The sequence below is a fragment of the Heterodontus francisci genome, chromosome 20 (assembly GCF_036365525.1).
Source record: "Heterodontus francisci isolate sHetFra1 chromosome 20, sHetFra1.hap1, whole genome shotgun sequence".
Classification (NCBI taxonomy): domain Eukaryota; kingdom Metazoa; phylum Chordata; class Chondrichthyes; order Heterodontiformes; family Heterodontidae; genus Heterodontus; species Heterodontus francisci.
Genome location: NC_090390.1, coordinates 53,345,025 through 53,371,846, shown reverse-complemented (window position 1 = coordinate 53,371,846; position 26,822 = coordinate 53,345,025). Strand labels below are relative to the sequence as shown.

The 26,822-nt window shown below is 42.4% G+C and overlaps 1 protein-coding gene across 10 annotated transcripts in view; it reads right to left on the bottom strand.

Annotated features, from left to right (window-relative positions):
- Positions 1 to 26,822, bottom strand: part of LOC137380631 (C-terminal-binding protein 2) — a 318,116-nt gene that overhangs the window by 124,195 nt on the left and 167,099 nt on the right. For 6 of the 10 annotated variants that reach the window (XM_068052758.1, XM_068052757.1, XM_068052763.1 and 3 more), the window contains one exon: positions 25,035 to 26,821. The exons of the other annotated variants lie outside the window; for them this stretch is intronic. In XM_068052758.1, the coding sequence (XP_067908859.1) occupies positions 25,035 to 26,821 (1,787 nt within the window). The remainder of the gene's footprint in view (positions 1 to 25,034; position 26,822) is intronic. 10 annotated transcript variants of the gene reach the window in all.

Genomic DNA, 26,822 nt, shown 5'->3' with positions numbered 1-26,822 from the left:
AGATTGCTCATTATATTTTTATTTTTCACAAGAATGTAGTCTAACATTTTTTGTAGTCTAACAACCTGCTGTTTTTTATATTCATTCATGTATACTCAGGGGTGATTAAGCTGCCTTTATTAAGCTATGTATGGTACAGTACATAGACATTTCCTAGAAGGCTTAAGTATTTAAAAAAGGTTAAGTAATTTCTATTTTTTGCTTTTTTTCAGATTGGATAGATTATTGATTCATTCCTTTTGTTTTTGAAAATGGAAGTGTTTCCTGTATCATATTACCAGTTTGACTAATAATTCTGATGATTGGTTAATGTTCTGCATGAATAACTGCATACATCAAAAATCCAAAAGCAATTTTCTCCAGGTCCTTCCTCAGCTAAACCTTTCAGCAACTAAAATGAGTCTATAATCTTTCTCTGATTATGGTCAAACCCTCTTGTTACCTAGCAACACACAATTAAGGAATATGTTTTCTGATCCACTTTGCAATCAGGCCATTATCAGATAAAATTACTAGAGCAACAAATGTCAAGCTTATGTAAATGAGCTTGTGGCGCAGATAGAATCCTTTTTTAAATACAAACAATCTGACATTTTAGGTGACTTCTCACCTCCACCTGTCATGGACAAAAACAGAAATGAGGTAAACGATCATATTAATAAAACATTAAACAAGAAAAGAACAGAAGGCAAAACATGACTGATAGTGACAGAGATACTATGGAAGTATGTCCGAGTGAGTGAGTGAGTGAGAGAGAGAGAGAGAGAGAGAGAGAGAGAGAGAGAGAGAGAGAGCGCGCACGCGAGCGAGCCAGTCAGGGGAGTAGGCAGGGTGCGGAAGTGGGATAGAAAACACAAATAAACTCAAGGAAATTAATTAAATGATAGTGAAAGGCTTCTAATGGAGTAGGTGGAATAGAACACAAAAGATATTGGCCATAACCAATTATTCATGTGACAAAATCGTGAGTGAGTCACATTGTTCATGAATGAAATTATTTCCATCTCCCACTCAAAAACAACCAACCAGTGTTGCACATACTAACAACTCACCTTATTCTTTGTGTGCCTGTTTTAATACTTTTTGTGTATTTTGCAATTTTTCATAATGATGGAGTAGGGCATCTCGAGAGTCCTTACAGCATGAAATACCAGACTCAACTTTATGCGGTGACTTTAATTCATATTTGCAGTGTATATCCAGCTATTTCTCACACTTGTGGGAAGGTTGATGGTGAGCTGCCATTATTGCGAGGCTAACAATGGAGTGGTGTAAATAATCTAGAAATTTGTGGCGATTTGCAATTCACGTTGTACCTCTCCCTTGTTGCAAATTGGTGAATTATTTTTAAGCACAAACATGTGCTGTGATCTCGCCGTTAATTTTCAAGCAAATTTTAGGCCTGTATGTTTGATGTGGACACTAGTGCAGCAGGCTAATGTGGCTTTGTTACTTCAGTCATTTGTTGTGGGTTGCTTTTAATTTTATTGCTTCTGAATGGCTGAAGACAGGTTTTGTCAAGAATTTAGCATTTTCATATTTAGAAGTATTCATTTAGTTATAAAGTGAAGCAGCACACATTCAACAATGTGTAATGTACACTGAACGAACATTTCAAACTAGCAAGATGTGACCTTGCTGCCGATATTTTCTTTTTGGTATTCACTTGTATTATAAGCTTGGCTAATGTGTACATCAATAGTGAATGCAGCATACCTGCTGTGATTGTATTACGATGAAACATTGTGACCAGGATAGAACTGCAGTTATGGTTTCTCTTGGGCCATTCTGGAGTGTCTTCAGATCATTAGATGTAGCCTTAGGAACATTTAGAATAGGGTGAGTTGTTAGTATGTGCAACACTGCTTTCTGCTGTCCTTCATTGAATCTGATGTATGAGTTCTGTTTGGTGGCATGTCCAACTAGCTTATAAGTATTTAGATATTTGGCAGATAAATTGTAACCAGCCATGACAGGATAACTATCTTTTCAAGGGAGGTTCATGAAATAACTCGTAAGTGGCAATGTAATAGCAAGCGGGTTATAGGCAGCCTCATGCATCGAGTGCTGATCACATCACAGGACCGGCAATGACTATTCTAGTTTGAAACCACATTGTGTGTTTGCAACTTTAATGAATTTTAATGAGTATTTCTACAGCACAAAGAAAAACAGTTATGATCTTACTTTGTCAGTATAATTTCAAACCGCTGGCAATATGATGTTAGATGTTTACTTATATTTCATCACATATTTGTTGTAGAGAAGCTATTTTTTGAGGTGACCAAATATTTCATAAACATGATAAAGATGTCTGAGATCTGCTTACTTTGTAGGTAGAAATAATAACCATATCACAAGCCTTGTCTATTTTAAAATGTTTGCGTGGCACATGTTTAATATGTAGAATTTATGCATCCAAGATAACAAAAGGGAAAGATTGAGCAGGCTGGGGCTCTTTTCTCTGACAAAGAGAAGACAAAGAGCAGACTTGATAGAAGTCTTTAAAATAATGAAGGGGATTTGATAGGATTGTCATGGAAAAACTATTTCTATTTATGAGTGAGCCCAGAACAAGGGAGCATAAACATAAGACAGCCACCAACAGATCAAATACAGAATGTTGGAGACCAGAGACAGAAACAGAGCAAGAGAGAGGAGCATGGCAGGAGCAGAGGTTTAAAAAGCGCGGCAAAAGCCCAGAGTCAAGAGACAGAGTGGGAGAGAGGAGTACAGCGGAACGAAGGTTTAAAAACCGCGCCAAAAGCCCAGAGTCGGAGACCGGAGACACAGCAAGGGAGAGGAGCATGGCAGGAGCAGAGAGAGAGAGAGGAGCATGGCGGGAGCAGCAGGAGTGGAGCAGGGAAAAACTGAAAAGTGACATTAGAGAGACGTCACAATCAACAGTGAGAGCAGGGAAACAGAGAGCCACCAGGGTGAGTATACAGGTAAGCTTTTAATTTAATTTAATTTAAATCAAACATAGCATCAAACATCACAGGCAAGCAGATAGGTGATTGGTTTGGGAAGAGACTACCTGCTCGGTGACTATCTGGGAAGTGATTAAGGTCCATTCTAATCCTAACCTTTAAAATAGTAAAGGAACTAATGGTAAGTTTAATAAAATATATGAAAAAAAGAAAAAGAAAATAAATAACTGAATAAAATAATTAAGTAGTTAACTAAAACACATTAAGGATGGCAGGACGAGCGATGTGTCATGGCTGCAGCATGTGGGAACTCCTGGATGCCAGGGTGATCCAGGGCAAACACGTCTACAGTAAATGCTTGCGGCTCGAAGAGCTTCGGCTCAGAGTCATTGAGCTGGAGTTCGAGCTGCAGACACTGCGACACATCAAGCAGGGGGAAATTTACCTGGACATTTTGTACCAGGAGGCGGTCACACCCCTTATGATGGGGTCTTCTGATTTGGTCAGTGGTCAGGGACAGGAGAGTGTGGCTGCAGCTGAGGTAAGTAAGGGGACCAAGAGGGCAGGAGTGCAGGAGCCTCAGCCTTTGCAATTGTGCAACAGGTTTGAAGTTCTTTCAGCTTGTTTGGATGCCACATGCAAATTGGATTAGGGCAAGTAAGATTAGAGAAATTAATGCGTGGCTCAAAGACTGGTGTGGTAGAAATGGGTTCCAGTTCGTGGGGCACTGGCACTAGCACTGGGAAAAATGGTGGCTGTACTGTTGAGATGGTCTACACCTAAACCGTGCTGGGGCTGGTGTTCTAGCGAGTCGCACAACTAAGGAAGTAGGGAGGGTTTTAAACTGAATAGCTGGCGGAAAGGGATCAAATTTGGGAAGATATGGTAAATCAGGAGTAGAGACAAGGCAAGAGAGAAAGGTATTTATATGGGAAATGATAGACTGTGACAGGAAGGGACAGACCGTACAAATCTAAGAGTAAATCAACAGATAAGGCTGGCGGTTACAAAAGTAATAAAAGGACAAAACTAAAGGCTCTGTATCTGAATGCACGTAGCATTTGAAACAAAACAGATGAACTGAGTGCGCAAATAGAAATAAATAAGTACGATCTGATAGCCATTACAGAGACATGGCTGCAGGATGACATAGATTGGGACCTGAATATTAAAGGGTACATGGCATTTAGGAAGGACAGGAAGCTAGGAAAAGGTGGAGTGGTACCTCTGTTAATTAATGATGGTATTAGCGCAATAGAGAGGGATGACCTAAGTTCAGGAGACCAGAATGTAGAAGCGGTTTGGGTAGAGATGAGAAATCATAAAGGCAAGAAGTCACTTGTGGGAGTGGTGTACAGGTCACCGAACATTAACTACACTGTAGAAAGGGATATAAAGGAAGAAATAATGGCAGCTTGTCAGGAGTACACAGAATGTTTTTGGGATAATTTCTTGAAACAATACATTCTGGAGCCAACCAGAGAGCAGGCTATACTAGACCTGGTATTGTGCAACGAGATAGGATTAATTAATGACCTCATAGTTAAGGCAGCCCGAGGTAGTAGGGATCATAATATGATTGAATTTTACATTCAGTTTGAGGGAGAGAAGAGTGAGTCCAAGACTAGTATTTTAAACTTAAATAAGGGCAATTATGAGGACAGGAAAACAGAGCTAGCTAAAGTGAACTGGCAAATCAGGTTAAGGGATAGGTCAATAGAGATGCAGTGGCAGAAATTTAAGGGGATATTTCAGAATCCACAGAATAGATACATTCCAACGAGAAAGAAAAATTCCAAGGGTGGGACCCACCATCCGTGGTTAACTAAAACAGTTAAAGATAGCACAAACTAAAAGCTTATAATTGTGCAAAGATGGGAGGCAGGTCAGAAGATGGACAGAATATAAAAAACAGCAAAGAATGACTAAAAGATTGATAAGGAAGGTAAAATTAGAGTACGAGAGAAAGCTAGCTAGAAATATAAAGACAGATAGTAAGACTTTGCTTGCACTAGAGTGCTGACTTGGGTTGCACGAGAGTGCTGCAGTGGAAGTTTGTTAAGTGAGGAAGTTCGGTAAGGAGGGAGTGAGGAGCTCCTTTCATTTCCTACCTGTCCTCAGAGTGAGGGGAGCCCAGAACTTCCAAAGAGCACAGCTGACTGGGAGAAGACTCAGAGGGCAGAGTTCCGGACCGGTAAATATAAAAAACTTACCTCTGGCAAAAAACACTGAAATTGACGTCACAGGAAAGCTGTGACATGATTGGCTGGTAGGGAATTTATTTTTACTGAATTTGAAAATAAAACATTGATAAAAATTGATTAAAACCCTAATCAACTAATTAATTAGAGTAACTAAACCAGAGGGAGGAGATTACTGTATTTAGTTAGCATTTAATATTTATAATAGGAATCTAGCACTGGGGACCATTTAGTTATAACAATTTAGTAAGGATTTAATAAGTATTTATTTATCTTCAATTAATTTATTAATTAGTGCTAGAAATGACAGTAAGAGGGGTGAAGTGCTTCACCTGTGAGATGTGGGAGGTCCGTGACGCTTCCAGCGTTCCGGACGACGACATCTGCAGGAAGTGTACCCAGTTGCAGCTCCTCACAGACCGCATGGATCGATTGGAGCGGCAACTGGATGCACTTAGGAGCATGCAGGTGGCAGAAAGTGTCATAGACAGGCGTTTTAGAGAAGTGGTTACACCCAAGGTGCAAGCAGATAGATGGGTGACCGTTAGAAGGGGCAGGCAGTCAGTGCAGGAATCCCCTGTGGCTATCCCCCTCTCTAACAAGTATACTGTTTTGGATACTGTTGGGGGGATGGCCTATCAGGGAAAAACAGCAGCAGCCAGAGCAGTGGCACCATGGCTGGCACTGTTGTTCAGCAGGGAGGGACAAAGCGCAGAAGAGCAATAGTTATAGGGGACTCTATAGTCAGGGGCACAGATAGGTGCTTCTGTGGATGTGAAAGAGACTCCAGGATGGTATGTTGCCTCCCTGGTGCCAGGGTCAAGGATGTCTCTGAACGGACAGGGGGCATTCTGAAGGGGGAGGGTCAACAGCCAGACGTTGTGGTGCACATGGGTACCAATAGGCAGGAAGAGTGACGAGGTCCTGCAGGGGGAGTTTAGGGAGTTAGGTAGAAAGTTAAAAGACAGGACCTCTAGGGATCTCGGGATTACTCCCTGTGCCACATGCCAGTGAGGCTAGAAATAGGAAGATAGTGCAGCTAAACACGTGGCTGAACAGCTGGTGTAGAAGGGAGGGTTTCAGATATCTGGACCATTGGGATCTCTTCAGGGACAGATGGGACCTGTACAAGAAGGACGGATTGCATCTAAACTGGAGGGGCACAAATATCCTGGCTGCGAGGTTTGCTAGCGTCACTCGGGAGGGTTTAAACTAGTGTGGCAGGGGGGTGGGAACCAGAGCAGTAGGACAGCAAGTGAAATAAATGAGGGGGAACTCGTAAATAAGGCCAGTCAGACTAAGAGGAAGAGCAGGCAGGGAGATGTTGCGGAGCACAGCGGGACTGGTGGTCTGAAGCGCATTTGTTTCAATGCGAAAAGTATAACAGGTAAGGCAGATGAACTTAGAGCTTGGATTAGTACTTGGAACTATGATGTTGTTGCTATTACAGAGACTTGGTTGAGGGAAGGACAGGATTGGCAGCTAAATGTTCCAGGATTTAGAAGCTTCAGGCGGGATAGAGCGGGATGTAAAAGGGGTGGGGGAATTGCATTACTTGTTAAGGAGAATATCACAGCTGTACTGCGGGAGGACACCTCGGAAGGGTCGTGCAGCGAGGCAATATGGGTAGAGCTCAGGAATAGGAAGGGTGCAGTCACGATGTTGGGGGTTTTCCACAGGCCTCCCAACAGCCAGCGTGAGGTAGAGGAGCAGCTACGTAGACAGATTTTGGAAAGATGTAAAGGTAACAGGGTTGTAGTGGTGGGTGATTTTAACTTCCCCAATATTGACTGGGACTCACTTAGTGCTAGGGGCTTAGATGGGACAGAATTTGTAAGGAGCATTCAGGAGGGCTTCTTGAAACAATATGGAGATAGTCCAACTAGGGATGGGGCCGTACTGGACCTGGTATTGGGGAATGAGCCCGTCCAGGTGGTCGAGGTTTCAGTAGGGGTGCATTTCGGGAACAGTGATCATAAACCCATAGGTTTTAAGGTACTTGTGGATAAGGATAAGAGTAGTCCTCGGTGAAGGTGCTAAATTGGGGGAAGGCTAATTATAACAATATTAGGCAGGAACTGAAGAATTTAGATTGGGGGCGGCTGTTTGAGGGTAAATCAACATCTGACATGTGGGAGTCTTTCAAATGTCAATTGATTAGAATCCAGGACCAGCATGGTCCTGTGAGGAAGAAGGATAAGCTTGGCAAGTTTCGGGAACCTTGGATAACGCGGGATATTGTGAGCCTAGTCAAAAAGAAAAAGGAAGCATTCGTAAGGGCTGGAAGGCTAGGAACAGACGAATCCCTTGAGGAATATAAAGACAGTAGAAAGAAACTGAAGCAAGGAGTCAGGAGGGCTAAAAGGGGTCATGAAAAGTCATTGGCAAACAGGATTAAGGAGAATCCCAAGGCTTTTTATACATATATAAAGAGCAAGAGGGTAACTAGGGAAAGGGTTGGCCCGCTCAAGGACAGAGAAGGGAATCTATGTGTGGAACCAGAGGAAATGAGCGAGGTACTAAATGAGTACTTTGCATCAGTATTCACCAAAGAGAAGGACTTGGTGGATGATGAGCCTACGGAAGGGAGTGTAGATAGTCTCAGTCATCTCATTATTAAAAAGGAGGAGGTGTTGGGTGTCTTGCAAAGCATTAAGGTAGATAAGTCCCCTGGGCCTGATGGGATCTACCCCAGAATACTGAGGGAGGCAGGGGAAGAAATTGCTGGGACCTTGACAGAAATCTTTGCATCCTCATTGGCTACAGGTGAGGTCCCAGAGGACTGGAGAATAGCCAATGTTGTTCCTTTGTTTAAGAAGGGTAGCAAGGATAATCCAGGAAATTATAGGCCGGTGAGCCTTACGTCAGTGGTAGGGAAATTATTAGAGAGGATTCTTCGGGACAGGATTTACTCCCATTTGGAAATAAACAAACTGATTAGCAAGAGGCAGCATGGTTTTGTGAATGGGAGGTCGTGTCTCACTAATTTGATTGAGTTTTTTGAGGAAGTGACAAAGATGATTGATGAAGGAAGGGCAGTGGATGTTATCTATATGGACTTTAGTAAAGCCTTTGACAAGGACCCTCATGGCAGACTGGTACAAAAGGTGAAGTCACACAGGATCAGAGGTGAGCTGGCAAGATGGATACAGAACTGGCTCTGTCATAGAAGACAGAGGGTAGCAGTGGAAGGCTGCTTTTCTGAATGGAGGGATGTGACTAGTGGTGTTCCGCAGGGATCAGTGCTGGGATCTTTGCTCTTTGTTGTGTCTATAAATGATTTGGAGCAAAATGTAGCTGGTCTGATTAGTAAGTTTGCGGACGACACAAAGGTTGGTGGAGTTGCGGATAGTGATGAGGATTGTCAGAGGATACAGCAGGAAACAGATTGGTTGGAGACTTGGGCAGAGAAATGGCAGATAGAGTTTAATCCGGACAAATGTGAGGTAATGCATTTTGGAAGGTCTAATGCAGGTGGTAAGTAAATGGCAGAACCCTTAGGAGTATTGACAGGCAGAGAGATCTGGGCGTACAGGTCCACAGGTCACTGAAAGTGGCAACGCAGGTGGATAAGGTAGTCAAGAAGGCATACGGCATGCTAGCCTTCATCGGTCGGGGCATAGAGTATAAAAATTGGCAAGTCGTGCTGCAGCTGTACAGAACTTTAGTTAGGCCACACTTAGAATATTGTGTGCAATTCTGGTCGCCACACTACCAGAAGGATGTGGAGGCTTTGGAGAGGGTACAGAGGAGGTTTACTAGGATATTGCCTGGTCTGGAGGGCATTAGCTATGAGGAGAGGTTGGATAAACTCGGATTGTTTTCACTGGAATGACGGAGGTGGAGGGGTGACATGATAGAGGTTTACTAAGTTATGAGCGGCATGGACAGAGTGGATAGTCAGACGCTTTTTCCCAGGGTGGAAGAGTCAGTTACTCGGGGACATAGGTTTAAGGTGAGAGGGGCAAAGTTTAGAGGGGATGTGCGAGGCAAGTTCTTTACACAGAGGGTGGTGAGTGCCTGGAACTTGCTGCCGGGGGAGATGGTGTAAGCAGGTACGATAATGATGTTTAAGAGGCATCTTGACAAATACATGAATAGGATGGGAATAGAGGGATACGGTCCCCGGAAGTGCAGAAGGTTTTAGTTTCGGCAGACATCAAGATCGGCGCAGGCTTGGAGGGCCGAATGGCCTGTTCCTGTGTTGTACTGTTCTTTGTAAGAGTTTCTATCGATATTTAATAAAGAAAACTTAACAAAGTGAGCATTGGTCCTCTAGAAAGTGAGTCTGGGGAATTAATAATGGTTAATAAGGAGATGGCAGATGAATTGAACAGATATTTTGCATTGGTCTTCACTATGGAGGATACAAGTAACATCCCAGTATTAGCTGTAAGTCAGGAAATGGAACAAATTATTGGAGCTGCAGGTTGACAAGTCGCCGGGTCCTGATGGACTTCATGCTAGAGTGTTAAAAGAAGTGGCTAGTGACATAGTTGATGCATTCGTTTTAATTTTCCAAAATTCTCTAGATTTGGGGAAGGTTCAGTTAGATTGGAAAAGAGTGAATGTAACTCTTTTCTTCAAAAAGGGAGGGAGACAGAAAGCAGGAAACTACAGGCCAGTTAGCTTAACATCTGTCTTGGAGAAAATGTTAAAAGCTATTATTAAAGATGTTATAGCAGGGCATTTAGAAAAATTCAAGGTAATCAGGCAGAATCAACATGGTTTTGTGAAAGGGAAATCATGTTTAACCTATTTATTAGAGTTCTTTGAGGGAGTTACATGCGCTGTGGATAATGGGGAACTGGTGGATGTATTGTACTTAGTTTTCCAGAAGGCATTTGATAAGGTGCCACATCAAAGGATATTACAGAAAATTAAAGCCCATGGTGTAGGGAGTTAACATATTGGCATGGATAGAAGATTGGCTAGCTTACAGGAAACAGAGAGTAGGCATAAATAGGTCTTGTCTGGTTGGCAAGATGTAACGAGTGGTGTGCCACAGGGATCTGTGCTGGGGCCTCAATGTTTTACAATTTATATAAATGACTTAGATGAAGGGACGGAAGGTATGGTTGCTAAATTTGTTGATGACACAAAGATAGGTAGGAAAGTAACTTGTGAAGAGGATATAAGGGAGCTACAAAGGGATATAGATAGGTTAATTGAGTGGGCAAAGATCTGGCAAATGGAGTATAATGTGGGAAAGTGTGAAATTGTCGACTTTGACAGGAAGAATAAAAAAGTAGCATATTATCTAAATGGTGAGAGATTGCACAGCTCTGAGATGCAGAGGCATCTGGGTGTCCTAGTGCATGAATCGCAAAAGGTTAGTATGCAGGTACAGCACGTAATTAGGAAAGCTAATAGAATGTTATTGTTTATCACGAGGGGAATTGAATACAATTCAGCGATACAGGGCATTGGTGAGACCACATCTGGAGTACTGCATACAGTACTGGTCTCCTTGTTTAAGGAAGGATGTAAATGCGTTGGAGGCAGTACGGAGAAGGTTTACTAGACTAATACCTGGAATGGACGGGTTGTCTTATGAGGAAAGATTGGACAGGCTAGGCTTGTATCGCTGGAATTTTAAAGAGTAAGAGGCGACTTGATTGAATCATTGAGGGGTCTTGACAGGGTGGATGTGGAAAGGATGTTTCCCCTTGTGGGAGAATCTAGAACTAGAGGTCACTGATTAAAAATAAGGGGTCGCCCATTTAAGACAGAGATAAGGAGAAATGTTTTCTCTCAGAGGGTCGTAAGTCTTTTGAATTCTTTTCCTCAAAAGACAGTGGATGCAGAGTCTTTGAATATTTTTAAGGAAGAGGTAGATAGATTCTTGATAAGCAAGGGGGTGGAAGGTTATCGGGGGTAGGTGGAAATGTGGAGTAATCAGTTCAGCACTGAATGGCGGACCACGCTCGAAGGGCCAAGTGGCTTACTCCTGCTCCTAATTTGTATGTTCGTATGACTTTTTTCACACAGAAAGTGGCAAGTATGTGGAACTCACTATTACATGGAATGGCTGAAACAGATATGTGACATTTATGGGGAGGTTTGATCCATACATGAAGGTGAAGGGCATAGAGGTATGAGGTATTTAAAGCGCCAAGAGGCTCATGTGGAATCTAAACACCAACAAACACCAGTCTGAGCCTATTCCTGTACTGTAGATTCTATATAATTTGATGTAATCTGTTCCATCTGCTTTGTGTTGCCACTTTATCACAATTACTACATATTCAGAGGTCTATAATCTTTGTTTTTTACATTTCCATGTTTTACCTCAGGTGTTCCAAGGAGTGCTCAGAAACATTTTAAGATCTTTTCTTCAGCAGTGTCAACATTAATTGGGTTTTCTCATTGCCTGTGCCCTAAACTATTTGCTCTTGCATTGCAATGTGAGAACATGAGATTCATGTTTATTTCATATTCACCTGCCAGATCAATTTTCTGATCTCTGGGTCTTATTTCATTCATGCCTTGTGTGTTCTTTTCAGCACATCCCTCTGTGCTTTTTATTGTACTTGAGGCACTTTTGTCCCCGCTTCATCTTTTTGTAGCTGCAGATCTCTCCATCACAAGAGTTTTTGTTCTGTAGTTCCCCTCATCAAATCTCAGCATGCTTATAAACCATAAGATGCTTGTGAGTGCTTGAGGGGAAATATGTTCCTAGCTGTCTCCTTCGATAATAGTTCCTCTATTATTTCATCTGCAGCCATTTGTTTTGTTCCTTTATCCTGCTGCTTTAATAGCTTTGTTTTGTTGTCATGTGGTTTTATGTATTTATAATTTTCCTCAAGTGCCAATATATATTTAAGAATGCAGATAGACCATTCAGACCCATCAATTTCAATTGTAGAAGGAATCTTGCTCGTGCCTCGTCTATTTATTTATTTATTTAGAGATACAGCACTGAAACAGGCCCTTCGGCCCACCGAGTCTGTGCCGACTATCAACCACCCATTTATACTAATCCTACACTAATCCCATATTCCTACCACATCCCCACCTTCCCTATATTCCCCTACCAACTACCTACACTAGGGGCAATTCATAATGGCCAATTTACCTATCAACCTGCAAGTCTTTGGCATGTGGGAGGAAACCGGAGCACCCGGCGAAAACCCACGCGGTCACAGGGACAACTTGCAAACTCCGCACAGGCAGTACCCAGAATTGAACCCAGGTCGCTGGAGCTGTGAGATGTGTATACTTGTTGTTAACCGTTACTATGTAATATTGTGGCCATGATATAGTTTGTCTAGTTCTTTGTGACTGAGTTTTCTATGAGGATATTTTTTCCACTCATTAACTTCAGTCTTGTAGAAGTTGCTGTTTGAAGTTGTTTTCTTTTATTCCTGTTGTTTTGTCCGTTCCTTTGCCTTTTGCCCAGTTTTCCTCCAGCCATTTTTCTCCTCTTCATTCTTCCCTCTCCTGAAGCCATTGACTCTTTCCTGAATTACAGTTCCATGGATACCAGCCAGCCAGCCAGAGTACCTAGTTGCAATGTGCACTATCCACCTGTGAGTCTGGACTGTGAGTACTGGGAGGTTATCCAACTGTGGGTGAGTAACATAGCCAAGCATCAGCTTGTCCTCACCCAAAGTCCACAACGTGGACACCATGGGATGTGGGTGTCACTGGCAAGGCCAGCATTTATTGCCCATCCCTAATTCCCATTGACAACGTGGTTATGAGACACCTTCTTGAAATGCTGCAGTCCGTGTGAACAATGCCTTAAGGTAGGGAGTACCAGAATTTGGTGTGCAAATACTGCTTGATAGCACAGTCAACGACAACTTCATCACTTTGCTGATGATGAAGACTAGACTGATAGGGCTGTAATTGGCCAGATTGGATTTGTCCTGCTTTTTGAGGCTAGGATACAACTGGACAATTTTCCGCTTTGTCGGATAGATGTCAGTATTTTAGCTGTACTGGAGCAGCTTGGCTATAGGCGCTGCTAGTTCTCGAGCACATATCTTCAGTACTACAGCCAGGATGTTGTCAAGGCCCGTAGCCCTTGCTACATCCAGTGCACTCAGCTATTTCTTAATATCACATGGAGTGAATAGAATTGGCTGCAGACAGGCATCTGTGATAGTGGGGACCTCAGGAGGAGGCCACGATGGATTATCCACTCGGCACTCCTGGCTGAAGATGTTGCAAACATTTCAGCCTTGTCTTTTTCACTCATGTGCTGGGCTCCACGATCATTGAGGACAGGGATATACATGGAGCCTCTTCCTCTCGTTGGTTATTTAATTGGCCACCACCCTTCATAGATGGATGAGGCAAGACTGCAGAGCTTTCTTCAGATCCGTTTGTGGTAAGAACGCTTAGCTCTGCTTAGCACGCATGTAGTTTAGTAATCAGCAGGAGACCTCATGGGGTTTGGGGTCAAACCTGCGACCTCCCAGGGCCATTCTATCCCGACTGTATACCATTGTGTCACCACCTCTGGCAAGTTTGTCCTGCCAATGAGACATGACCTACCCAGGGATGGTGATGGAGGAGCCTGGGACATTGGTTGACAGGTATGATTGTGTGTCTGACTGACAGTCAGGTGGGGCAGCACATGTCTCCAGATGTTAGTAAGCAGGACTTTGCAGTGTCTCTGGGCTGTATCTGATCCTGATGGCTCAGAATGCTGCGATGCAGCCCACCAATATCCCCAGTTCAATCCTACTTTATGCTGAGTTGGCCCATCTTAGCTGAGGTAGTGGGAATTGTCATGGTCGAATCCCATGCCTAAATCGCTGTTAGATGGTCATCCGCTTTTATCCTTATTGCTCATTTTTGAAGCGATTTGATACAACTTGGTGGCTTGACCACACAATCCTCTTCCAATGGCTCTACACCATCATCCAGCTGGATGAGACTGTACTCACCTGGTTCCATTCTCATCTATTCAGTCATACCGAGAGAATCACCTGCAATGGCTTCTCTGCTCGCTCCCACTCCATTACCTCTTCTGTCTCCGAAAGATCTAGCCTTGGCCCTCCTCCTATTTTTCACCTACATGCTGCTCCTTGGCGGCACAGCGTCAGTTTGCACAGGTACGCTGGCGACACTCAGCTCGACCTCATCACCACCCCTCACGACCATGTCATTGTCTCTAAATTGTCTGTTTGTCTGACATCCAGTGCCAGATGAGCAGAAATTTCCACCAACTAAGTAGTGGGAAGGCTGATGTAATTGCGCTGCAGCTTACATGTCAGCCGCCGAAATTGGCAGCAGATACAAACATTGGCGGTCTGCCCGTGCGCACCGCACATCGCGGAGCTGCCGCGATATTCAGCGCGCCAGCTCATTTAAATGGCCGGGGCGGACCGCCCACCCCGATGACATTCTGGGGGCGGGCTGGCCCTCTCTGGCAATGGCATCAGCAACCTTGGCGCAGGCACTGACACCATTTTCAAAGGGCTCCGAACCCTTCCTTTCAATTTAAATATGTAACGCTGCAGTGAAATTCAAAAATAAAATAAATTTATCCTGACCCTCTCCTGCAACCCCCCCCAATAACCATGAAAATAATTACCTGCCCTCTCCCCCGCAAAAATACTTACCTTGTGCACCTGACCTTCCTCCCCTTTAAAGTAGAGAAACTTTAAATGTTACCCCTTCCCACCATCCCCTACACCAATGAAATGTCTCTGATGCCACTCCCACTCCCTCCCGCACTGAAAAACCTACCTGCTCCCCCGTCCCCACCAGTGTTCTGCCTCGGATCCCCTGACAGGGATCCAAAGGCGCATGCGTGCCTGCCACCGGCACCAATATCACACTCGAATGGACCGCAGGACTGGGTAGATCATTTATTCATTCATTTAAATTATTTAACATATGCAAATTTGGCTTCCATTGCTGAACAGCAGGGGGGCTGCCACGAGGCCTCACCACCGCCAGCATATCGGGCCAGGCCTTCCCGTGGCAGGCCTCTGCCAGAGGCATTTTCCAGCACCACCCCCCCCACCCCCGCCCGCTCGCCACGACCCCCGACGTCGGGGTTGTGGGGTGGGGGGCTGTAAAATTCAGCCCATTGTCTTTGTTTCCCGCCACCGACTTCAGCCCTCTCCCTGGCAACTACGTGAGGCTGAATCAGACTTGGTGTTGTACATGACCCCAAGAGAAGCTTCCAACCACATTCTGGCTCCGTCACTAAGTCTGCCTATGTCCACCTCTGTAACATCACCCGACTCCACCCCTGCCTCAGCTCATCTGCTGTTGCAACTCTCATTCATGCCTCTGTTACCTCTAGACTTGACTATTCTAATACACTCCTGGCCCACCTCCAACCTTCCACCCTCCATAAACTAGAGGTCAGTCAAAGCTCTCTGCCTTGTCCTAATTCACACCAAGTCCCGTTCACCCGTCATCCCTATGCTCGCTGACCTAAATTGGCTCCCGGTTATGCAATGCCTTGATTTAAAAATTCTCATCATTGTTTTCAAATCCTTCCATGGCTTGGCCCTTCCCTATCTCTGTATCTTCCTCCAGCCCCACAACCCTCCGAGATATATGCACTCCTCCAATTCGGGCCTCTTGAGCATCCCCAATTTTAACTGCTCCACCACTGCCAGCTATGCCTTCAGCTGCCACGCCCTTAACTCTGGACTTCCCTCCCTAGACCTCTCTGTCTGAAATCTCTCCTTCCTCCTCTAATACATTCCTAAAGCTTAAAGCTCTTTGGCCAAGGTGAATTGCCCAATACTTCCTTATGTGGTTCAGTGTCAAATTTTGTTTGCTAATGCACATCCAAGGTCAGACTAAGTAAGGGCAAACAGTTTCCTTCTGTGAAGACATTCATCAATCAAATGTTATTTTATGACAATCCAATAGCTTCATGATCACCATTACTGATACTAGCTTTTTCTTGCAGATTTTCTAATTTCAATAACGGAATTCAAATTCACAAACTGCCACAGTGCGGTTGAACTCCTCTCTCCAGATTATTAGTCCAGGCTTCTGAATTATTAGTCCAGTAAAATAGCCACTATGCTGCTGTACCGTTAGAGTATGGAGCAGTATCGCTGGGCCATTTCCCTCTTCCTTATCCACAGTAAGGCTAAGGCCAACAGTAGCACCCTTGCGATAGCTCCAGTCACAGGCAGCTAACTCAGTACAGACCAGTGATTCAGGCTGATCTGTGCGGCTTGGCTACTTATTGCCTTAAACAGCTAAAGTATCAGGAGGGCGCATTTTACTCGGGATTTGCGTATGCAAATGTTTTTCTCCTCTTCCAAAAACAGTAAATGTTTTGGTGTTTGCGATAGTATGGCACGTTATAACTAAAGCAAAAGTCCAGTGTTCTTTGTTTAGTCATTGCTCTGTTCTGTGCTTTCTAATGCTTTTTTGAGGAGAATTTGTATTATATTTTATTTTGCTTGGTACTATATTGTTCTGGTTTTTCGTGTGTTGATTACTATCAAGGATCAGATTAGCTCAGCAACAAAAATGTGACCCGGAGCAGCTGAGTAAGCTTGTGACAGTCAGGTAGTTGGACTCTCCTGACAGCTCACTTGGTAAGTACACAGATACTGAGCTATGGAGCCCAGGAATGTTCCCAGTTCGGTCCTAGTCCATGCTGAGTTGGCTCATCTAAGCTGAGGTAATGGTAAGAATTGACCCCCGTTATCCCCAGGCTGGAGAGTAAAACCTTACAGTGTTCACAGGGAACTGACATTTATAAACTAAGATCTGAGTCTCGAACAAACCAATGATATAATTTTGGCGTTAAGTCTGATTTTTTTTTATATTGGAAGAGCGTTGAACACAAATTCAGTTTAGTATCATTGGAAACTAATGTGTAATTTTAGATTTAGTTTTTGAAAGCAACAGTGCCATTTAACCTGCACTGAGGAAGTGCTGCTAACAGAAGTTCTTTTCTATCTTTGTGGCAAGGTGACTTTCATCATAGTGTACCACTTTGGTGCGCGAAATGAAGATGCTGTTCAAATTATTAATAACCAAATGCCTTTTGAAAATAATGAACATTTATAGATGCGAACCTCAAATTATATTATGGCACCTCTAATATAGAAAAAAGCTTCAAAGAGGTGTAATTAGAGACAAAACTGAATGTTGAGACAACAAAGCAGAAATTAAGAGGGGTGACCGCATGCTTGGTCAAAGAAGTGGGTTTTAAGGAGAGTCTTAAAGGAGGATGGAGAGGTAAAAGGATTTAGGGATGGAGTGTAAGGCTCAGCCAACTGAAGATATGGCTATAAATGGTGGGACAAAGGAACTGGGGGTTATGCTCAAAAAGGCCTATGTTAAAGGAACATAGAGTTTAGAAGGGATTCTAGGGCTGGAGGAGGTTTCAGAGATGGGGAGAGGCAAAGCCACAAAGAGATTTGAACACATAGATAAGAATTTTAAAATTGAGGCCTTGGGGGATTGGGTACCTATGTAGGTTAAGCAAGTACAGGGGTGAATGGGACTTGCTATAGGATAGGATATAGGCTCAGTGCCAATCTTTGTCTGGATTACTGGTGTGAAATACCTTGGGATGTTTTCCTACATTAAAGGTGTCATATAAATGCAAGTTGTTGTAACTGAACCTATTATTGGGAAGAGCACTGATAATTAAACATTATCATCAACACCTCAGAACTACACATTGCTTGACATTTTGAGATGCTACATTATTTTGCACCATCTAAGAACATAACAGACCGTTAGCTAAAATTAAAGCTCATGGATTTGAAGGCAAATTATTGAAATGGTTAGGATTTTAGTTAGGTGGTTGAAGGCAGAACGTAGGGCTAATGGTTATGTACTTGAACTGGAAGCAAATAAACAGTGTCCCACAAGGATCTGTAATGGGCCCTCAATTATTCACTGTATTTATTAATGACTCAGATAACACAATAGAGAGCCATATATCCAAGTTTGTCGATGACATAAAGATTGGTGGCATGCTAAGTAATATAGACAGAAGCATAAAACTACAAAGAGACAGTGACAGATTAAATGAGTGGGTAAAACTGTGGCAGACCAGGAACAATGGAGGTCTGAAGAGATTTAGGGGTCCATATATACAGGTCACTAAAATCTAGTGGTCAGATACAAAAAAAGATCAAAAAGGTTAATGGAATATTAGTCTTTATATCTAGAAGGATAGAATAGAAAGGGAAGCATTGCTACAGCTGTGCAAAGGCCTGATTAGACTACATCTGGAGTACGGTGTACAGTTTCAAGCACCTTAGAAAGGATATACTGGCCTTGGAAAGAGTGCAGTGCAGATTCACCAGTGATATAGGGTGCCAATGGTTAAATTATGAGTACAGATCACATAAACCAGGCTTGTGTTCCCTGGAATATAGAAGGTAACTGGGTGATTTGACTGATGTTTTTAGGATTTTGAAAGGAATTGATAGGGTAGATGGAGAAAAACTTTTTCCACTGGTGGCGGCAAGGCTAGAACAAGGGGTCCCAACCTTAAAATTACAGCTAGGCTATTCAGGAGAGAAGTTAGTAAACTTCTTCATGTAAAGGGGAGTAGAAGTGTTGAATTCTCTCCCACAAAAAGCAGTAGTTGCTACTTCAGTTAATAATTTTAAATCTGAGATCGATTGTTGTTAGCAAAGGGGAAATGGAGCCAAGACAAGTGGATGACATTAGGATTCAGATCAGCTATGGTCTGAGTGGGTGACGAAATAGGCTCAAGGAGCTAAATGGCCTACTCCTGTTCCTATGTTCCCATGTTATGACCAGAAATTAGATTTAAGTGATAATCTAGTATAATCTATTAAATAGAACTTCTCCGTTGACCTACTTTCCCTCCTTCCACTACCAAAAAAATATATAATGGAGCTTCACTCTAACATGATTTTACTTTTCTCTGAAACATACTCGAGATAAATCACTTTGCAATCAAATCACTGAGACGAAGAGTATAGGAGATTAAGAGGTGATCCAATTGAGGTGTTTAAGATGATTAAAGGATTTGATAGGCTAGATGGAGAGAAACTACTGCCTCTGGTGCGGATGTACATAACAAGGGGCATAACCTTAAAATTAGAACTAAGCCATTCAAGGGTGTGTGAAGAAGTGCTTCTTGACATCAAAGGGTGGTGGAAATCTGGAACTCTCTGCTTCAAAAAGCAGTGGAGGTTAGATCAATTGAAAAGTTCAAAACTCAGTTTGAAAGATTTTTGTTAGGTCAGGGTATTAAAGGATTTGAAGCAAAGATGGGCATATGGAGTGGAGGTAGAGATCAACCATGATCCAACTGAGTGGAGAAACAGGCTTGAGGGGCTGAATTGGCCCTCTCCTGTACCTAAGTTCCTTCCTAGGCCTCTGGTGGCACTGACTATTATTGCATTTATGTGGAGGTTCTGATTAAGTTGTCCATTATGGGGAAATTCTTGCATTTGACTGCTGTGATAAGAAGGCGACAATATAATGTGCACACCCGCAAAAGGTCTGTGTCAAGGGACAGGAAATGGTTATGCTATCAGATCAAGAATAAACAGATCAATAGGGGAGCGGGGAGGAGGCAAAACTGGAAATTTGAAACAGCCAGGAAATAAGATTAAAATGATGACAATAAGCAGAGTCTTTATTGCTGCATGAAATCTCTCTCATACACCAGAACTACAAGCTCTATGCTACTCAGTTCTATAATTCATCAGGAAGCTGAGAAAAAACACCCTCAAAACAAAGACTCGACCTTCCTAGGAAACTTTTTGTAGCTAGTTATATTATGAAGTTTCATAAACCACATAATAAAAGTTTAAGGTAATTTTTCTAAAATCTTTTGCAGCATTAAAGGGTCCACCTTCAAGTAAGAGGATTTGCTCCATCGCTGGTAGAATGTGCAGCAGGTGATTTGCTAGCATACACAAAGGGGGAGTTTGTGTGTTAACGGTCATTTCCGACCCGTTTGATTTATAAATTGATAGGAGCCCAAGGACAAATGATGCAACTTGCCAGGGACATTCAGTTCTCAGAAGTCAAATATCACAGAAATCACTCAGGAATTAGGATTTTGTGGGTTCACAATACAACTAAATGAACTACTGGACACATGATAATGAACTTCGACAGCATGTAGACAACGCTGTTTTAATTTACTCATGTGCCTCAATTTTATGAAGCTGAAACTGTGGATGTCCAATCAATGAAACAATCTAAAGGAAGATTCACACTCCAAATAAGCCTCTAGGCAAAAAGGAGATTTCTGAGGTGAGAGAAGGGAGATTTTATTTTTGCAAGAAATATTGGGGTCAACCTTAACTCTAACTGCACAACAGAAACTGAGAGGTTAAACTGGCTGTTAAAGATCAATTGGGTGACTTACCTGCCAGCCAGGCCGCCCAATATCATGTCTCCAGGGCACTAATTTTTGATGCGGTCTACTGGCCGAATGCTAATGAGGCACATCCCTCAAAATGGACTGGCCTCTCATCGAGACTATTGGGCAGTTAGTGGCTGTGCTCTTTCAGCAGGCTGCCCAAAGTCTTCACTGGGGGAAATCCAACCCAACTAGCCATTATTTGATCAATTAAATCATGCAGTCTTCAACGATAAGAGACCCAATCCAAATGTTCAAAGATTGACTATAATGGAATCATCGACACACTGCATTCTATCAATGGAGAGGAGAGCCAGTTGTCAGCAGTAATCTCCAGTTGAAATCTAATGGACTTCACGCATTATGTAACAAATGTTTTAGTTTTTAAAAAAGATATTTTGGCTTAAAGAAAAAAAACTTGCATTTATATAACACCTTTCACAACTACCAGACATCTCAAAGAGCTTTACAGCCAATGAAGTACTTTCGGAAGCGTACCCACTGATGTAATGCAGGAAACGCCGCAGCCATTTGTCCACAGCAACCTCCCACAAACAGCAATGTGATAATGACCAGATAATCTGTTTTTGTGACGTTTATTTAGGGAAAAATATTGGCAAGGCCACTGGGGATAACTCCCCTGTTCTTCTTCAAAATAGTGCCATGGGATATTTTACATCCACCTGAGTAAGCAGATGGAGCCTCAGTTTAACGCTTCATCTGACTGGCGGCACCTCCGACAGTGCAGCACTCCCTCAGTACTACACTAGAGTGTCAGCCTTCATTTTTTACTCAAGCCCTGGAGTGGGACTCAAACCCAGAACCTTGTGATTCAGAGGCAGGAGTTCAACAAACTGAGCCACAGTTGACACAATGAAAGCTAAAATAATTACTCGGAGAATAGTTACAGAGAGCAACTGAGGAAGCAGCCCACAAACTGACTCTTCCTACCACACCATATTCAACTGGGATGTAGGTCAGAAAGTTCTCTTATAAACATGCAACATATGGCCTCGTTATTTAAAAACTTGGATGTACTGCCAAAGCTGCTCTTAAGATAAAAACATCTTGCTCGATTACTTTCCATCTTTCAGAAATGGTTAACTTTGCTTAACTTCCCCTGTCAATTTCACAGTACTTCTTCTCTACTCCTGGGCTTTTTCATTTAACTTATTTCCTTCTTTGGATCTAATAGCAAAAAGAATCGCCTTGGAAAGGTCTGAGCTCACCTGAAATTGTAATAATCTGCCATATTTGCTCCTCCTGAACCATGTTATAGCCTATATCTTTCAACAACACAACCTGCCATGTCCACCCTGTACATTGTAACAACTTAATCAAGCATGGTCAGCCTTTCCAATAACTTATGCTTGCAATGAAGTTCTTCCAATCAGATCATGAGAATTTTGGGTCTGAATATTTTATTGGATACTCTGATCTAAACTGTCCAATTAAATAACTAGATATTCACACAACTGCTACCAGATTAAGCTCCTACAAGATACAAAGATTTCATGTCTACTAACAAAGAAGACTGACAGAACTGCTCTAATTCTGAACCTTCCTTACTTCTCCAATAATTCTCATAATGCTAAATGACATAGAAAAGAGTTATTAATAATTACAGGAAAAGGTTAGATAAAACGCTCTATATTCTATTTAAAATTTTGAATTCGTAATGAAATGAATATTTATAACTTATTTATCAAATTGTAGAATATGTCCCAAAATAACAATTCTTTTTCATTACCAGAATATATTGGGAATAATTTATTGCTAGGAATTAATATGATGGGAGTATTCCAATTGGTTTCTAACCATTTTTCAGCCCTGAGATAGATTACCATGGATGTATTCACTAAATAATTCCTGGCCAGCTTTGCCCTTTTTAATTAGATGCAATGCTATATGGAGTGTCTTGCTGATACTTTTATACACTTTTCCAAGATGAAAACAGAACTATCATCTGTGAACTGGTAGCTGCAAAGATCTAAATTCTATGCTATAAGTCGTCATAAGACACATGCAAAATGTTAAAGTCATATTGCTGGCCAATAAGCTCTTGACATCAGATGGTAATTTCCTTTAGGTAATGCTTTTCCTGGATCAATACATCTTCCCTCTCTGTGAGTAACAGGCTGGACATCTGCAGTGATAGGACTGCACACTCCTAAAGTTCAGCAGTTCTATTGGTTCCAGTACACAGTACATCATCACCCTTTTCGCTCCTCAAACCTATATGAGGACATAAGAGACCTAGCATTCAGTCAGTATATTTCCTGACTACCATCCGATTCAATCCTTCGGTGCCCTCTACCCTGTGGATTTGCCTGTTGATGAGAGCTCTCCAGTTATTTGTTACTATAGTTAACAACTGCGATTGATTTTCATAAAATTAAATACAGTTGAAATAGTGCTTATAAAGTAACAAAAATGGAAACGTCAGTAAATATCCTTGGATTACATCCTTGAAGTCACTTCTGGCCTCTGAATAATACATTTCCATTAAAAACTATCCACAATGATGTAAATGATAAATGTTTTGGGTTTGTGACAACTGTCAGTATCACCATCTGCATAATATTCAAATGAAAGGATTAAGTATTACAATTCTGTCACTTCATAATTACTGAAATGTGATCTGCATTTGAACAGGAAACTTTATTATACAGTAACTTAAAAATTGCATACTTGATCGCTGTGTAATTAGACATAAGGGTGTGGCTGGAAGTACACTCAATAATGTTTAGGATTATTTTGGGAAGCACTTTTATAGAGTTAACTGGAATAATTGTGGGGAATTGAAGCTCAAAAATCTGCAATATTACCTTGGTATGAAATAGGAGGCGAGTTCTATGTATTACCTGTATCTGGCTTGTGCAGTATTTTATTTTTTTACATTTTATTTAGAGATACAGCACTGAAACAGGCCCTTCGGCCCACCGAGTCTGTGCCGACCAACAACCACCCATTTATACTAACCCTACAGTAATCCCATATTCCCTATCACCTCCCTACACTAGGGGCAATTTACAACAGCCAATTTACCTATCACCTGCAAGTCTTTGGATGTGGGAGGAAACCGGAGCACCCGGCGAAAACCCACATGGTCACAGGGAAAACTTGCAAACTCCGCACAGGCAGTAGTACCCAGAATCGAACCCGGGTCCCTGGAGCTGTGAGGCTGCGGTGCTAACCACTGCGCCACTGTGCCGCCCAATACTATAAAATGTTTACAATTGTGTTTGATAACACTTACCTATTTGAATTCTAATTCTCTGATTGCCGAATGGAGGACATCACTGGGAGAAGGCTTTAACCCTGGACAGAGTCACCTCTTCATTGTGCCATCATTGACAATGGTTAGTTCTCTGCTATTTTTCAGATCTGTGCAATGTCAGGTCTATCAAAGGTGATTGAAAGGGACCAATGAACAGGAAAACAATTGACAAAATAGCTAAAATGGGCTCTAACTGTATTATAGCAGGGAGTCAATGTCTTACACTTCAATTAACTCACTAGAATCAATTTCCTGGTGTGGCATAGGTAACTATGCATTATTGCTTATTTAACACTGAGTGCATTCGATATGCTTACATAGATTAGTTTTCTCTATATAGTGTTTAGTTAACACTTTGGAGTTAAATTCCTGTCTGTGCTATTTTATCACAGTTATTAACCCTGGATTAAGTAAGGGCAGGCAGGAATTTAACATGAGTGCATTAACCAGTACACAAAGTAGCTCAGAGGGAGAGTTAAACCCGTCACTGTTCTGGTCACTGCTTGCTGTCCCTATTCATTATTTTTGTATATACTGCATCGTTTTGCAATGCATTTTATTCAAAAATATTATTTGAAGCACAACTTTCAATCCTCTCCAATCAAGCATTTTTCCAAATGGTGACTTTATTATACACTGTATAGCAGGTCCTTCCTTTAATTCTTTCCTGACATTCCATGGTTCTATCACTGTAGCAAAACAGAGAAATCTTGTGATAGCACAATAAGAGATACAACTGGTGTCCCACTGTCTCTCTATTGCAAATAGTGACAGGCACCAAACATAAAGAGGATATCAGTCTCTAGATACTTTCGGTTTGCCATATAAGTTATAAATTTATATTATACAGTAAAATCCCTTGTAATCATGATGATTGCCAGTTTCTCCACCATGCCAACTGTACAATACAATAATATTGTGACTAGAGGTCAGGACAAGGTTCCTTTTTAGCTACCTGGATACAAGCAATTACATGAACAGGAAGGCGACCAATCTAATGTTATCATGATGCGCATAATATTTATGAATAAACAGTTCCAGAGAAAATATTTCAGATAATCGAGAGTTTGGACATCAGTACACAAAGATATTTTCAATACATTAATACTTTTTCAAAAAATTAAACATCAGAAACAGCAGAACAAAAATAACACAATATAAGTCTGTACAGTGCAAAGAATGTTTTCAATCAGCCTCTGTGGGACATTTTAAGATTCTGTTCACAAGGGACAAGGAAAACTATTGCATAAGGCATTAAGTAGCACCCTCAAGCACACATATCACACAAAGCTAAAATGTAAAAAATGCATTACTTGGTTCAGGTGATGCCATTGTGGAAACAATGATTGGTGGTCCTGTACGTCTGGTCACTTTCTGGTTTGCAGTATTCGCCAGCTGGTAAGCTGAGCTCGTAGGTACCAGTGTAGACTCCATCTGTGCTCCTGGCTTTCGCAGAACCTGAGGACTATTATGAGGGCTGTGTAATGGAGAATGAGTTGGGTTACGCTCCCTCGTCATTAGTTCTATGGGTACAGTATAAGTTGTAGAATAGGCGGTTTTGGGACCTGTGTTTGGAGTAGCCTGTATTGTATTCATTGCTATTCCGGACTGAGCAGTATGGATAGGCCCTGATCGCAGATTTTGCAGCCCAGCAGGGTTGCTGTAGCCTGTGAAGCTTGGAAAATGATTCCCTAGTCTTGCAGGCCCAGATGAACCATAGGTAGCAGTTTCTAGGAGATGTTGGGATGGAGCACTAGATGGACGACGGTTCATTTCAGCAAGCCTGGGTGACATTGGTTGCAATGCCATTGGGAGGTGCTGAGCAGTGGAATTATCCATTGTAGAGACCACTCCTGGCTGGACTCCGTAGTCATTACGCATTAGCTCACTTCTGTGACTGAAGCTGTTTGAACGCGTTCTCGTACGAGCACTGCTGCTTTGCAACTCTTGTCGTAACTGCATGTCCGCTCTGCAACTCTGGACAAGCCGTAACAGCAACCGTGCCTGACCCAGATTCGGAGCCACAGACTTAATATCATTTTCTTCTAACATGGCTAGGAAGTTTGTTGAATCAAAACCTTGTTGCAGTAAGGCAGCAATTGTGCTTTCAGATAACCCCTCTGAACGCAATAGTGCCAGAAATTCAGTCTTGTTGTCCTGTCTAGGTACTCCTGCGGGAAGGTGGCCGCGAGCTATCATAGTGTTGTCGTAACCATCATAAACTGGCTTTGAAATCAAACCATCTCTCTGTGTGCTGTAATCTGACATCAGTCTTGCTGTTATTCCTTGTCTAGGAGTGTGGTTTAGTGTGCCAGGAGACATCATTCTATCCAAAGTGTTCTCACATCGAGATCCAGTGGCAGGGTCCACAACTAAACAAGTTGGAGTAACCTGCCGTGCACCTCTGGAGTCCAATGATCGACCAGTGGTGTCACTGTACATCTGCTTATTAGTGAGAGATGGTGGCTCTGCTCCGTAACGAGGGAGAGGTGTTTCAGCACCATACCTAGCAGGAGAAGGATCTTGACTATGTATTTTCTGTCTATCGAGAAACAGCTTACCAGAAGGATCATGATACATACGATTTACCTCAAGACGAGGAGGAGGCCTCCCTTGTGAGTGGTCCCATGACATTCTCCCTCCTGACATCCCATAATTCTGTGGTGATCTGCTAAGCATATGATCCCTATAAAACCGTGCCTCTTCAGACGGCCGAACGCCCAAAGCAGGCTCTGGGTAGTAATCCTGAGGAGGCACTGAGCTGCGTCCAGACATCCTTGCCTGCTTTTCGTAGGAATGAGAGAAATCAGGCACAGAACTTTTCCTCACAGGTCTGCGATCATACTGATTAGGATAACCTTGGTCAAACCCGGAGTCTGGATACATGTAACATTCGTAATTATGTTCATTTCCCCCTGTAAAGTTGTTGCCATGCACTCTGATGCTAGGTAGGTCGTCACAAGCAATTTCACCGCAGTGGTTTAATGAATTCCTACTCCCGAGAGCCCTTTGGTATTCGTATATGCTGTCGTTGTCCCAGTTGTCCTCGTAACATCCACTAGAGTCCCAGCTCTGAGAGCGGCCAACAGTTGTATGCTTGC